The sequence below is a fragment of the Budorcas taxicolor genome, chromosome 16 (genome assembly GCF_023091745.1).
Source record: "Budorcas taxicolor isolate Tak-1 chromosome 16, Takin1.1, whole genome shotgun sequence".
Taxonomy (NCBI): Eukaryota; Metazoa; Chordata; class Mammalia; order Artiodactyla; family Bovidae; genus Budorcas; species Budorcas taxicolor.
The window spans coordinates 76199344-76212901 of NC_068925.1; the positions used below are offsets into that span (position 1 = coordinate 76199344).

Consider the following 13558-nt stretch of genomic DNA (forward strand, 5'->3'; position numbering starts at 1 on the left):
CATACAGGCACATGTGTGTGCAGGTTCACATATATGCCCGCCCCACCGTCTCCATGGTATGCGTCACATCCTAGCCCCAAACCCTGCTCCAGTCACTGCGAGAAATGCCTGCCAGTAGTCAGTTTGAATCGCATCATAAGGGCTAAATAGTCCTACAAACACTTGGAAGTGAGGCCCATGCGACCTGCTTCTGAGCAGGGCTCCCAGGAGCACTCAACCGCCATCAGGATCGAGGGAGCATTCATTAGGTCCCCACTGTGGTGACTCCAGAAGCGTGGCCTCTGTCCCCACGTGACGCACAGATGCCTCCTCGGGGCACCTCTCGTGTGTAAAAGTTGAAGCCTGGGGATGTAGAGAATCCAGAGAGAATTCTGAAAGGGATCCCTAGATGGGAACCCAGCTTGCTCAATAGACCTCCTGCCTGGACCATACACAGCCTGGGGCCAAGACGGTGTGTTTTCTGTGTTCGCTTTTCTGCATAGTACATACTCCATGTGTCAACTGACCAACCAGACTCCAGGCACTGGCTAAATAGTCATGTTTTAGAAAAATCCAGAAAGACAGGCATTCTCCCAAACCCCAAGGAGCCTTGCCCCTGCCCCATCTTCTCTAAGCCCCTTCTCCAATTGGCTGCCTCCCCAACCCAACCAGAGTTGGAGCTCAAGTAGAAAGAGACACTGATACACACTGCTAAGAGATGTTCCCTAGCCTGGAGTAGAACAGGACAGAAGAGCCCATCCTTCAACTGGGGGAAAGCGCCTTCTCAGGCCAGAGGCCGCCGCCTTGCCCCGGCTCCTAACCCTCCTGCGGTCTGCCTGCAGGCGGTCCATGAACGAGATCGTGTGCGTCTCGCCCCCGTCGTCCAATGGGCTGGGGCCCGTCCCCGTCTCCGTGAGCGTCGACCGGGCCCGAGTGGACAGCAACCTGCAGTTCGAGTACATAGACGACCCTCGGGTGCAGCGCGTCGAGCCCGAGTGGAGCATTGCCAGGTGAGGCGGAGGAGGCGCCCAGCCGCCGCGCCCGAGCCCCTTCCGCCCCGGGGCGGCTCCGCCCGCGTCCTCGCGGAGCGTGGGGGCGGCTGCAGAGGGCTGTCTCCCTCACCCAGCCTCTGCTTCTTCCCAGTGGCCACACACCCCTGACCATCACGGGCTTCAACCTGGATGTCATTCAGGAGCCGCGGATCCGCGTCAAGTTTAACGGCAAAGAATCTGTCAACGTGAGTACCTGCGCGTCCACCCGGCCCTCAGGAAACGCGGCTATGGGTGTGTTTGGCAAGATGATGGGGTCTGTTAGCCCTGGGGCCTTCGACTGCCAGAGCAGAGTCCGCAGTCATGGCCCCAAACACCGGGGCCTTGCAGTGGTTTTTATAATTACAGTATAACTGTTGTCGCGTGACTCCTTATCCCAGTAGGGCTTCTGAGCCTCGGACATGGTGCCAAAGGGCTCCTGTTTTCTGCCATGTTCCCTTCGAGGTCTGATCAGAGGAGTGTGAGAGGGTAAAGAAATTCTGGCTGCAGATTCACATGTTTTCAAATTAGAAATAGGACGCTGCCATCTATTAGCTGTACACCCGTGATAAAGTTGTTTAACCTCTCTGATCCCCCCTTCCCCGGCTAGAGATGCTGATGATAAGACTCTCCTCATGGATCTGTAAGATGCAATGAGGCTGGCACTTGATAAACGCTAGTCACTGCATGCAGAAAAGTCCATCCTGGTTGCTAAGACGATCAAGCTGAACATTTCACTTCGCTGTCCTGGGCAGAGCCACGTAATTTAATTTTTTTCCCCTACTGTGGATTTTTGTGACGTTAAAAAAAGTTCTCTATCGTAAACGCAGAATGTCTGCTATGTTGTTATAAATTTTTTAGTTTGTTCCACTGGCTCCATCTTTCTCTTTTCAGTCAATATGCTCTAAAACATTTCTGTATTCATAATTATAGTCCAGGAGATGCCATTATGGCCATCATTTTTCACATGAGTTACTATTATTACTGCTTTGACCTTCTGGAGATTGATGAGGCTGAGATGGAGATGGAGAAGGTGGTGTTGCATCGATGCTCTTTTTCCTGACGCGTTCCCAGCATGCTTGAAGCTTCCTTGGGAAACACAAATACACAAAATGACAGACTTGCCGGAAGGTTAGATCTGGAAAGTTCTCAGAGATCATCTGGTCCAAACTTCTCCTCGTGTAGCTTAGAAGATAGGGCCAGAAGGGAGTAATGACTTGCCCCCAGACATGAAGAAGGCAGGTGATAGGGCCAAGCTCAGTCCCACACATCTGACTCTTGGTAACTAGACTATGTGAGATGCTGGTAGGCTTGACGTTCCATCGTGCCAGAGGCGTGGGATGCCAGTCTATCACCTCCAGCACATCGTGGTAACAGCTCTGTGGCCTAGACGAGCACATGACTCTGTGTCCCAGTGGAGAGCTTGATACCTGAGCAAGAGAGACTGTGTCCCCTTCCACTTTCAAGCTGAGGCCACAGCCCACCTCCTCCTGTCCGCTGTCTCTAGGAACTGGCCAGCCTGGGGAGGGGGCACAGTCCCTCCAGGGTCAGCAAGACCCCAGAGGTCAAAGCATCAGAATGCAGAAAATGAAAGACACGGTTTGTCTAGCACAGAGGGAATTTTGTAGGATGAGCACATGACTGAGAAGGTCAACCTCCAAGGCTTCATGGTTAGTCCCCAGGAAGCTGTTTGAAGGGAAGACAGAGCTGGGAAGGGCCCCTCAACAGCTGACATCCTTCTGAGAATGCTTGGGTCTTACTGCCCTCCCCAGGATGCGCTGGCAGGAATCTCCCCAGCAGTTCCCCCCGCCCATCCCCCAGGACCTCAGTGCTTCAAGGAGTTAAGAAGCAGCCTCTCCCTCTCGAGAGATGGGGGGCCCTGAGCACCAACAGTGACCTGCCTGGTGTCTGCGGGCTGCAGCCTAGAGGAAGGGCCTGGGGGTGCATGTCGCCAGCAAGCCGGTCCCGGGAGGGAAAGCCAGTCCGCTCTGCCCAGTGCCTTCCCGTTCAGGGGTGCTGGGAGAGAACTGTGTGTCCCCTTGGCCCTGCCTGGAGCCCACCTTACCCTCAGGCCCTGGCGCTAACGCCCCCGCCTCTGGGTTTGGAAGCAGCCCCAGGGGGACGGGCCAGAGTGCAGGCCGCCAAACCCGAAGGAATGTTTGGCAGGCAAAGTGCCGATGCAGCACCGGGCAGGGAGCAAACAGAGGCTGTTTGTCTGGGGGTGGTTTGCTCATTCTCAGAGGAGCCTCGTCCAGGGGCACCGGAGCGAGTGGAGAGGAGACGGGGCGGGCAGGGCGGCGGTGCTCAGGCTGGGGGTCTGTCCCACGGACCCCGGGGTGGGACCCCCAGCTCAGCTCCTCTGCCCGTTTGACAGCACCTCTGTTTCCCTCCTGCCAGGGTGTCCCCAGCTGGCATGTGAAAGGGACTCTGGGTTCATAGGGGGCTGCTGAGGGGACCTGAGGAAGGCGGGGTGGGTACTGCTCTCTGACGGCATGGAGCCCTCCTGAACTGTTTGCTTTAAACTCTTCAACTCCCCCTGGAAAGGGAGGGTTAAGGCTTGGAGCGCTGACCTCATCTCCATGCAAGTGTCCGCTTTTTCTGCCCTCTCACACACCATCTTGTTTTCCAAACGTGAAGCCCGGGTTTGTGTATGTTGGCCGGACACACAACACGTGTGGAGCTGCCAGGACAGCGCGTACTTGAGCAGGGTTCTCACACATGCCCCTGGCGGTTGCTGGGACACCGAGCCTCCCGCAGCCCCAGCAGCTGCAGAGAGCAGGACGGGAGGAGTGGGGAGGGGTCCAGACCGCGCTCGGGCCCCAGGGCGGGGTCTCCAGTTGGGCTGCTGCCTGGGCAGCCCCTAGACCAGCCGGCAGAGGAGGGCCAGCTCAGCAAGCTGTTAGCTGGAGACCAGGGCCCACCCAGGAGAAAAGGACATTGTGAACCCAGGGGCGATACCACGGTCGCACCTCCATGGACGGTGAAGGGACTCTCGGAGAAGAGTGAGACCTTGACTAGAACATTGAAGGAGGTGAAGGAGCTTTTTCATCCATCACTATGGTCAGTAAACATTAACTGAACACCTACTGTGTGCTCGTCTCACACAGCTTCCCACATCCCATCACACACACACATTTATACACACATACACACGCAGGACACACACACACACATAGACACAGATACACACATACATACACACATATACACACACACACACGGACACACATGAACACACACACACGACACACACATGCATAGACACAGATACGCACATATACATACATATACACATACGCACATGGACACACATACATAGACACACACGTTTATACACACATAATTTATACACACATATAAATACATGTATACACACATGGACACAATACATAGACACACATTTATACACACACATACACATGGACACATATACATGGACACACATACACACATGCACACACATTTATACACACACATACACATACATATACACACACACACGGACACACACAGACACATATACCCATACACACACATGCATGACACATGCACACACATAGACACAGGCATACATACATATGCACACATACACACATGGACACACACATACATACACACATACATGTACACACATGCATGACACATGCACACACATAGACACCGGTATACATACATATACACATACATACATGGACACACATACATAGACACATATATATACACACATTTATACATACATACACACAAATGGACACACACACATACATAGACACACATACATGTACACACACACACAGGACACGGCTTCTGTTCTGCTCTTTTCTTCACTTGTTCATGCCCCGTCATTCCCAGGCATTTGCTACGGGTTTTCTCCACCTGGAACTTGATCCTTTACCATCCCTGCTGTCTGGGAAAGTCCTACACATTCTCCAGGTTAAATTTCATTCATTTTTTTCCAAAGGAAAGCTCCCATGAGTCACCCTCACCCTGCCTCAGGCCACGCGCGCACGCGCGCACACACACACACACACACAGGCTGGTGCACACACACAGGCACCCCTAGAGTGCCGGGGACTCCCCCATCCAGGCGTTTCTCACTCCATCCGTGCCTTTAGCAGTGCCACGGCCCCTCGTGGGCCGCAGGCCCTCTGCTGCGGCCACACTGTGATGCTGGTTGGATCCTTGCCTCCGCCCTGGACTGGGACCGTTTCACTGATGGCCCAGCTCCTGGGCACAGTGCCTGGCACAATGTAGGTGCTCAGTCAGTGTGGGCGAATGAAGAAATGAAGTTAAAATGCACCCCTCCTCCTACATACACACACACAAAACCAACAACAGAAAAATACAATTTCACAGCTCTTTTCCTGAAGCAAGTAGCTCACTAGAGACCGGCCAAACAAAGCAGAAGGTGGGACTAGGGCGTGTGACCCCGCAGTGTTGCCAGCTGGGTGTTGGAACACTGCGCTCTGGGCCCCGTAGGTGTGCAAAGTTGTGAACACCACCACCCTGACCTGCCTGGCACCCTCGCTGACCACGGACTATCGGCCCGGCCTGGACACCGTGGAGCGGCCAGACGAGTTTGGATTTGTCTTCAACAATGTCCAGTCCTTGCTGATTTACAACGACACCAAGTTCATCTACTACCCCAACCCGACCTTTGAACTGCTCAGCCCTACTGGAGTCTTGGATCAGAAGCCAGGATCCCCCATCATTCTGAAGGTAGGAGCGCAGCATGGCCAGACCACCCCTCTCCCATCCTGGCCTCGCCTCCCTTCAGTGCCCACAGTCTTCCATCGCTGCCAACGCCCTGTGAAGGGAGCTCAGGAATAGCTACAGACCCACGCAGTGACGTATCTTGAGCTTGGGATTCTCAAGGAGCCCTGGGGAGTATTTTGTGTTCTTGCGGACACTGGGCTCAAAAAGCCTTGCAGTGCGTTGGAAGCAGCCACGTCCTTCATTGACCTCATCCGCGGCCACCATAACTGCCCTCAAATGTGAGGCGGTCACGGTGCCCGGTACCATCCCTCCAAGGGTGTGTTCCTCCACTGCTTTCAGCTCTCGCCCTGCGGCCTCCCCTGCAACGTTTCGCTTGTTTGCTGTTTGCCCTCTCCTTCCTCCCTCGTTACCGCTCTCTCCTTCCCTTTCGTTCTCTCCTCCCTTTGTTTTCCCTTTTCCTCTCTAAATTGTGGCGATGGATGTCCTCTCCGATGGAATGCCTCTTTGGTTTTTGCATTGGTGCCCTAACCCTCTCTCTTTAATCTCTTCTTACATAGGCAATTAACTTCTGTGTGCACATGTCAATTATTCCTAATAAGATTGCTATTATCTGCAGGGCAAAAATCTTTGCCCTCCTGCCTCTGGAGGTGCCAAACTCAACTACACAGTGCTGATTGGAGAGACCCCATGTGCCGTTACCGTGTCCGAGACACAGCTCCTCTGCGAGCCTCCCAACCTCACGGGGGAGCACAAGGTCATGGTGAGCGAACCACCTTCTATTCTTTCTTCCCTCCTCACCTTGCATGTATAATCTATCGTAGCCAAAGGGTTTTCCAGCTCCTCCACATCCCCTCATCTCAAGGTTCTATACTGAAATGGTTAGGAGCAGAGGACACAAGAAAAGAAAGGCAGGCAATCTGCAGGAAGTTGTTTGGTCGTCAGACTACACTGTGTGGTTGTGGTTGCTCCTGTCCTTTCTGAAATGAGAAGGACTGGACGGCTCGACAGCGTTTGTGTGCGTGTGTCACACACAGGTCCACGTGGGCGGGATGGTGTTCTCGCCCGGCTCCGTGAGCGTCATCTCAGACAGCTTGCTGACCCTGCCCGCCATTGTGAGCATCGCGGCGGGAGGCAGCCTCCTGCTCATCATTGTCATCATTGTGCTCATCGCCTACAAGCGCAAGTCTCGAGAGAATGACCTCACTCTCAAGCGGCTCCAAATGCAGATGGACAACCTGGAGTCCCGTGTGGCCCTGGAGTGTAAGGAAGGTAAGTGGGGCCGTTCCTTCGCTTCCGGAACCGCTTTCCTCACCAGCCTTATTACCCCTCTTCTCTGAGACAGCTCTCATCTTTACTCCGATCTTGTCCACCCCAAGCTGTCAACCTCCATTTCGACCTCTGTTTTCCTTTGAACTTCCTCTGCTCTTGGGGCCAGAGAAGTCCTATTGACATGCGCGCAGTGAGGCCCCAGGTCTGATCACATTATTCTGTCCCGCTGTGCTCTGACTCATCCCACAGTCTGGCCACCTTCCTCTCTCCTGGGACAGCAGGTGGCCCTCCGTGTCCCCACGGGCAGAGCCTCCTGGGCCCTGTGGCCTCAGACTCTAGATCCCCACGTGGGAATGGCCCCTTTCGCCTGGCCCCCCTCGGAGCAGCAGAAAAGGCAGGAGAGCGCGTCCCCCCTCCTGCCCCGTCCCCTCCCCCAGGGCGTTGTCACCCTGTGCTGCCGGCTGAGCCTCTGAAGGCCACATGCAGGGCATCTCAGACTGTGATGGTGGAGACTGTGCTTCCTGCATCTCCCAAGACACCGCCACTGCCAGGTGACTGGTGTACCTGGTGTACCTGGTGTCCCCTTGGGCTGAGAGCCCGGCAGACTCTCTGGGTAAACATCTCAATCAGGAATCAAAACACTTCTCTTTTTCTGCAAACTTCAAGATCAGAACAAGCCCCCTGCGAGGAGCTGGGCTGGGAAAGTGGGCCATGGCTCCTCCCTCTGCCAGGGGTAGGGCAAACAGAGGAGGGGCAGGCTTGCCGTCAAGGGGAAGCCCCTACTGGCCAAGGGCCTGGCAGGCAGGGCACCCTAAGGCTGGTTTGGTGGCGTTCTCAGTTGTGTGTGTGTGTGTGTGTGAAAATATATATAACATACAATTTACCATTTAACTGTCTAATCTCTATACCCTAGTGCTCTCCCCTCCAGTTCAGAGGCATTGTGTGCATGTGTGTGTGCAAGCAAGTGTGCATGCTCAGTCACTTCAGTTGTGTCCAACTCTTTGCGACCCATGGAATGCAGCCCACCAGGCTCCTCTGTTCATGGGATTCTCCAGGCAAAATTGCTGGAGTGGCCTGCCATGCCCTCCTCCAGGGGATCTTCCCAACCCAGGGATCGAACCCCGGGATCTCTTCTGTCTCCTGCTTTGGCAGGTGGGTTCTTTACCACTAGTACCACCTGGGAAACTCCTCAGGGGTATTAAGTACATTCAGCATGTTGCGCGACCATACCCACCATGCATCTCCAGACTGCCCTCATTTTCCCAGCTGAAACTCTGTACTCAGAAACGGGCGTTCCCCGTGCTCCTCTCCCTTTGGCCCTTCTGCCTTCTGTCTCCAGGACTCCGGCTGCTCTAGGAGCCTCACAGAAATGGCATCAGGCAGCATCTGTCCTTTTGGCAGGTTTATCTCCCTTAGCATCATGTCTCCAAGGTTCATCCACGTTGCAGCACGTGGCAGAATTTCACTCCTTTTTCAGGTTGGATAATTGTCCATCAGGTGTAGAAACCACGTTTTGTTTATCAGGTTATCTGTCAATGGGCATTTGGGTTGCTTCCACCTCTTGGTATCGTGAATAATACTGCTGTGAACGTGAGTGTACAAGTATCTATTCAAGTCCCTGCTTCCAGTTCTTGTGGGCATATATGTCAGAAAGGAATTGATGGGTCATAGGATAACAATTCTTTAATTTTTTGAGGAATCATCAAATTGGTTTCCAGAGCAGCGGTGCCAGTTTACTTTCCCTCCAACAAGATACGAAGGTTTGCGTTTTCCCACGCCCTTGCCAACACTTGTTATTTTCCATTATTTACATTAGCCATACTAACGGGTGGAGCTTCCCTGGTGACAATAGTCTTAAAGAACCCGCCTGCCAGTGCAGGAGAGGTAGAGATGCAGGTTTGATCCCTGGGTTGGGAAGATCCCTTGGAGAAGGGCACAGCAACCCACTCCAGTCTTCATGCCTGGGAAATCCTATGAACAGCAGGGTCTGGCGGCTACAATCCATAGGGTCACAAAGAGTCAGACACGACCAAAGTGACTTTGCACACACACATACTAATGGGTATGAAGCGGTATCTCCTGGTGGTTTTGATTTTCATTTTCCCCCAAGTCTTTGCATTCTGATTTTTTTCTTTTGCTGGGAAAAGGGGAGTAAAGCTGCCTATTCTGGTCTTTATTTGATCTGCTCAACCAGTCTCTCACCTATCTCTAGCATCTGTATCACCTGTATGACCCAAGTCTCATGTGCTTCCTTTGTTTTAATAGCACGTGTAATACATAGAAAATTCAAAATTATAGATAAGCATAGAGGAAGAAATGGGCTTCCCTGGTGGCTCAGCAGGAAAGAATCCACCTGCAATGCGGGAGTTGCACGTTCAATCCCTGGGTTGAGAAGATTCCCCTGGAGAAGATGATGGCAGTCCACTCCAGTATTCTTGCCTGGGAATACCGATGGACAGAGGAGCCTGGTGGGCTACAGTCTGTGGGGTGGCAAAAGAGTCAGACACGACTTTGCAAGTAAAGACATACACACATGGAGGAGGAAACAGTATAGAAATCACCCATATCCCCACCACCTAAAAAGGCAGTCTGGAGCTAGCTCACTCCCTCTGGAGGTGCACACACCCCACACACGCACTGTCTCTGCATCCCAGCCCTTCCTTCCTCCTTCACAAACATCTCTGCCTCTCCCCTCCCCTGTCTGGGTTCCCCTCCTGAGTCTCCCTGTCTCCCCTGTACCTTCCCAGCTTTTGCCGAGCTCCAGACAGACATCAACGAGCTGACCAGTGACCTGGACCGCTCAGGAATCCCCTACCTGGACTATAGGACCTATGCTATGCGAGTCCTATTCCCGGGCATCGAGGACCATCCCGTCCTGCGTGAGCTGGAGGTAACACCTGCCTCCCTCGCCCAGCTGCCCACTGGGGACCCAGGGCCTGGGTTTCCTAGGCGATGCCCCGCAGCTGAGGAGGGTCATGAGTGAGGAGGAGAAACCGCCTGTAGCAGCAGCAGCACCACGGGGACATTTCTGAACAGGAATCTCACGGCCACGGGGGCACCTGGGTTCTTCGGGATGATTCCAGGGGAAGGCTGACTGTCATTCTTTAATTACGGACTGAATTAATTAAGATTTGGCCTCATTTCCAAATGGATTTGAGGTGGCTTAAGGAAAGACCCATGATTCTGTGAGGTTTGCCCGTTCATTTCTCAGTTTGAGTTTGTTTTACTGAAGAGAGTACATCAGGACAGAGGAGGTGGAGGGGAGGGGAGTAAACCCAGCTAGTCTGATGGGGTGGCTCCCCTTGTGTTGGATCCTTGGTGCAATCAGATGTATAGCATCCTCTCTGGAGCCCAGCCCTCTCCACCCACTGGGAGCTCAGAACGCAGAGAGCAGGCATTCCTGCCTCTCTGGGGTGGGGTGGCTATCAGTGCCATGGAGAGGGTCCTAGAGCTGGTGTCATCATCAGCTGAGTCCCCCACCCCCGGGGAGAACCGGAAGCCCGCCCTCTGATGCCATGCTGCCAACCCCGTCCCCAGGTGCAGGGCAACGGGCAGCAGCACGTGGAGAAGGCCCTGAAGCTCTTCGCGCAGCTCATCAACAACAAGGTGTTCCTGCTGACCTTCATCCGCACCCTGGAGCTGCAGCGCAGCTTCTCCATGCGGGACCGCGGCAACGTGGCCTCGCTCATCATGACGGGCCTGCAGGGCCGCCTGGAGTACGCCACCGACGTCCTCAAGCAGCTGCTGTCCGACCTCATCGATAAGAACCTGGAGAACAAGAACCACCCCAAGCTGCTGCTCCGGAGGTCAGACCTGCACCCCGGGGCTGGGGAGGCAGCTGGCGTCTGGACGGGGACGTGGTGGGGGAGCACCCCTCCCCGGGAAAGCCTGTGTCCCTGCAGCCCCCCAGCACAGAATCTCATGTCCCCTTTCCCAGACGGCTGGGCCATGTCCACAGGGGCTGGGCGTCCAGTGCATCTCAGCCTGAATCCCAGCGCGGCCAGCGGCTCATCATGAGGCCTGGGGCCAGTGGTGCAGCGTCTCTGCTGTTTAGCCCCCTCATGAGCAAAATAACACTCATCTCCAAGTCTCTCTCCCACCCCTTTATCTCGGGTTTCACTGTCCAATGCCATAGCACATGTGGCTGTTAATTAAAATTAGATAAGTGTGAGATTCAGTCCCTCCATTGCACTAGCCATATCCCGAGGGCTTGGTCCCCACAAGTGGCTGCCATGTTGGAAACGCAGGCAGAGGCTGTTCCCATCCCTGCAGGAGTTCTCCCTTCAGCACCCAGCTAAGGATTTGGTGCAGCCTGTGCCTTCAATGCCCAGCTTCTGGGATCTGAATCACCAGCACTTACCACCAACCCCACCCCAGTTGCCATTTTCCCGGCAGGGAAGAGGGTCAGAGACCTTGACATCGATCCCCCGACCCCACCGTCTCTGGAGGCCCCAGAGATCCAGCACAAAGAACCACCTCCATGTCACCACCTCCTCCGTAGCCTTCTCCTAGCAAGGTCTCAGGCTTCCAGACCCCACGTGGGGTGAGGAGGGAGGAAGAATGGCTTTGTGTTATGAGTACAGAGCCCCCATTCTGCCAGTCTGAGCATTAGAAACTCTCATTAAGAACTGTTGTATTTAAATTAGAGCTAATCTCAGGCATAATGCAGGGAGAGGGTGCTGGGAGGAGCCCACGGAGAAAGCTACAATTTCTTCTGCCTTTGTCACTGTCTCTCAGGCCCGGGGTTGCTGAGCCACCCTGGCAAATGCCTGGGATTTACTGCAACTGGAGGGTATAATTTGCACCACGTGCAGGGAGTGAAAGTACTCCTCCAGCGTCCTCATCCCTGAGGGATCTGTCAGGGCCGTGTTGTTCCTTCCCAGGTCCCCAGAGCTGCGGCCTGGGGTGGGCGTGGGGGTTGGGGGTGGCAAGGCTTGCAGAAGCAGATCCCCCGTTAGCTAAACGCTCATGCACACGGCTCTCTATGTGAGAGGCTGGATCCAGACCCCACGTGTCAGCGGTGATGACAGCTTCCGGTTCTAGGCACTCTTCTTAGCGCTTTTTCTACATCGACTCATTCAGCCTTGACAACAGCCCTGTGGGGTACCCGATGACGATGGTGGTGGTGGTTACCGTTATTAATTGTGGTTGTTGTTATTATGATTAATTCCCCATTTAGAAATGGGGAAACTGAATCCAGAGAAAGAGAAGCGACTTACTCGAGATCACACAGCCAGTCCACGGCAGAGTTGAGATCTGAACTCAGTCTGATTCTGAGTGTTTGGAGAGGCAGGCACCAGGAGCCTGCTAGATATGCATATAAAGTATTCAGACCAGGCAGGAAACCTCAGAGGGACAGAGAAACTGTATTTATCCCCCTGAGGCCAGAAGAGGGCTGGAGGAGGGTGTCATTGGCACCTGCGTCTGTAGACCCAGAGTGCCACTCCATTTTCCCAGGAAATTGAGGCTCAAAAGGCAAAAGCCTCTGGCCCAAGGTCTCATGTCTTGCTATTGGGGCGAAGTCGGGACAGGACGCAGTGTCCTGGCTCCCAGCCCTGGGTTCTCTTGGGCCATAGTCCACCCAAAGAGCCAGGCACCCTCTTGGGAGCCCTCCATGAAGGACCTCCATGAAGGCTCACCCCTTCTGCCTCCCCAGGACAGAGTCTGTGGCGGAAAAGATGCTGACCAATTGGTTTGCCTTCCTCCTGCACAAGTTCCTGAAGGTGAGAATGCGAATAGGGCAGGGACTGGGAGGTGAGAGCGGGATGGGGGAGCTGCCCCTCTGAGCCTGGCAGCCAGGGCTGCATGGATGCACCCCCAACCTTCCATTTGGAGCAGGAACTTACCTGGCCAGGTGCCCCAAAACCACGCGGGCCTAGGAGCAGGGTCAGGAGAGGGAGGGAGGGGGGAGGCAGGCTGGGGCCCCGCTGCCCACGTCCATCTGTGCCCACTACCCACAGCCGCCTGTGCCCACCACCCGTGCCCGCCCGTGCCCGCAGGAGAGCAGGGTCAGGAGAGGGAGGGGGAGGCAGGCTGGGGCCCCGCCGCCCATGCCCGCCCATGCCCGCAGGAGAGCAGGGTCAGGAGAGGGAGGGGGAGGCAGGCTGGGGCCCCGCCGCCCATGCCCGCCCGTGCCCGCAGGAGAGCAGGGTCAGGAGAGGGAGGGGGAGGCAGGCTGGGGCCCCGCCGCCCATGCCCGCCCGTGCCCGCAGGAGTGTGCTGGGGAGCCGCTGTTCATGCTGTACTGCGCCATCAAGCAGCAGATGGAGAAGGGCCCCATCGACGCCATCACTGGCGAGGCGCGCTACTCGCTGAGCGAGGACAAGCTCATCCGGCAGCAGATCGACTACAAGACCCTGGTGAGGAGGCAGGGAGCCTGGCGGGAGCCTGGCGGGACAGCGCGGACCTCCTGCTTCTGAGCCCCGCCCCAGCGTCTGGCTGCCAAGCCAGCCTGAGGGCTCTGCAGCGAGGCCGGGAGACCCGCCTGGGGGCCAGTCCAGGGTCCCAAGGGTGGGCACGCCAGCCTGGGCTCCTCTTCCCCATCTCATTGGGTGGACCCAAAGAGC

At 55.2% G+C, this 13558-nt stretch overlaps 1 protein-coding gene across 2 annotated transcripts in view; it reads left to right on the forward strand.

Moving 5' to 3' along the window:
- The window catches only part of PLXNA2 (plexin A2), a 228314-nt gene that overhangs the window by 199428 nt on the left and 15328 nt on the right, over positions 1–13558 (forward strand). The window contains exons 16-24 of one of the 2 annotated variants that reach the window (XM_052654101.1): positions 822–989; positions 1123–1216; positions 5487–5726; positions 6340–6483; positions 6758–6992; positions 9740–9882; positions 10530–10798; positions 12649–12715; positions 13205–13351. In XM_052654101.1, coding sequence (XP_052510061.1) covers positions 822–989; positions 1123–1216; positions 5487–5726; positions 6340–6483; positions 6758–6992; positions 9740–9882; positions 10530–10798; positions 12649–12715; positions 13205–13351 — 1507 coding nt within the window. The remainder of the gene's footprint in view (positions 1–821; positions 990–1122; positions 1217–5486; positions 5727–6339; positions 6484–6757; positions 6993–9739; positions 9883–10529; positions 10799–12648; positions 12716–13204; positions 13352–13558) is intronic. The other variant, XM_052654102.1, reaches the window with a different exon arrangement.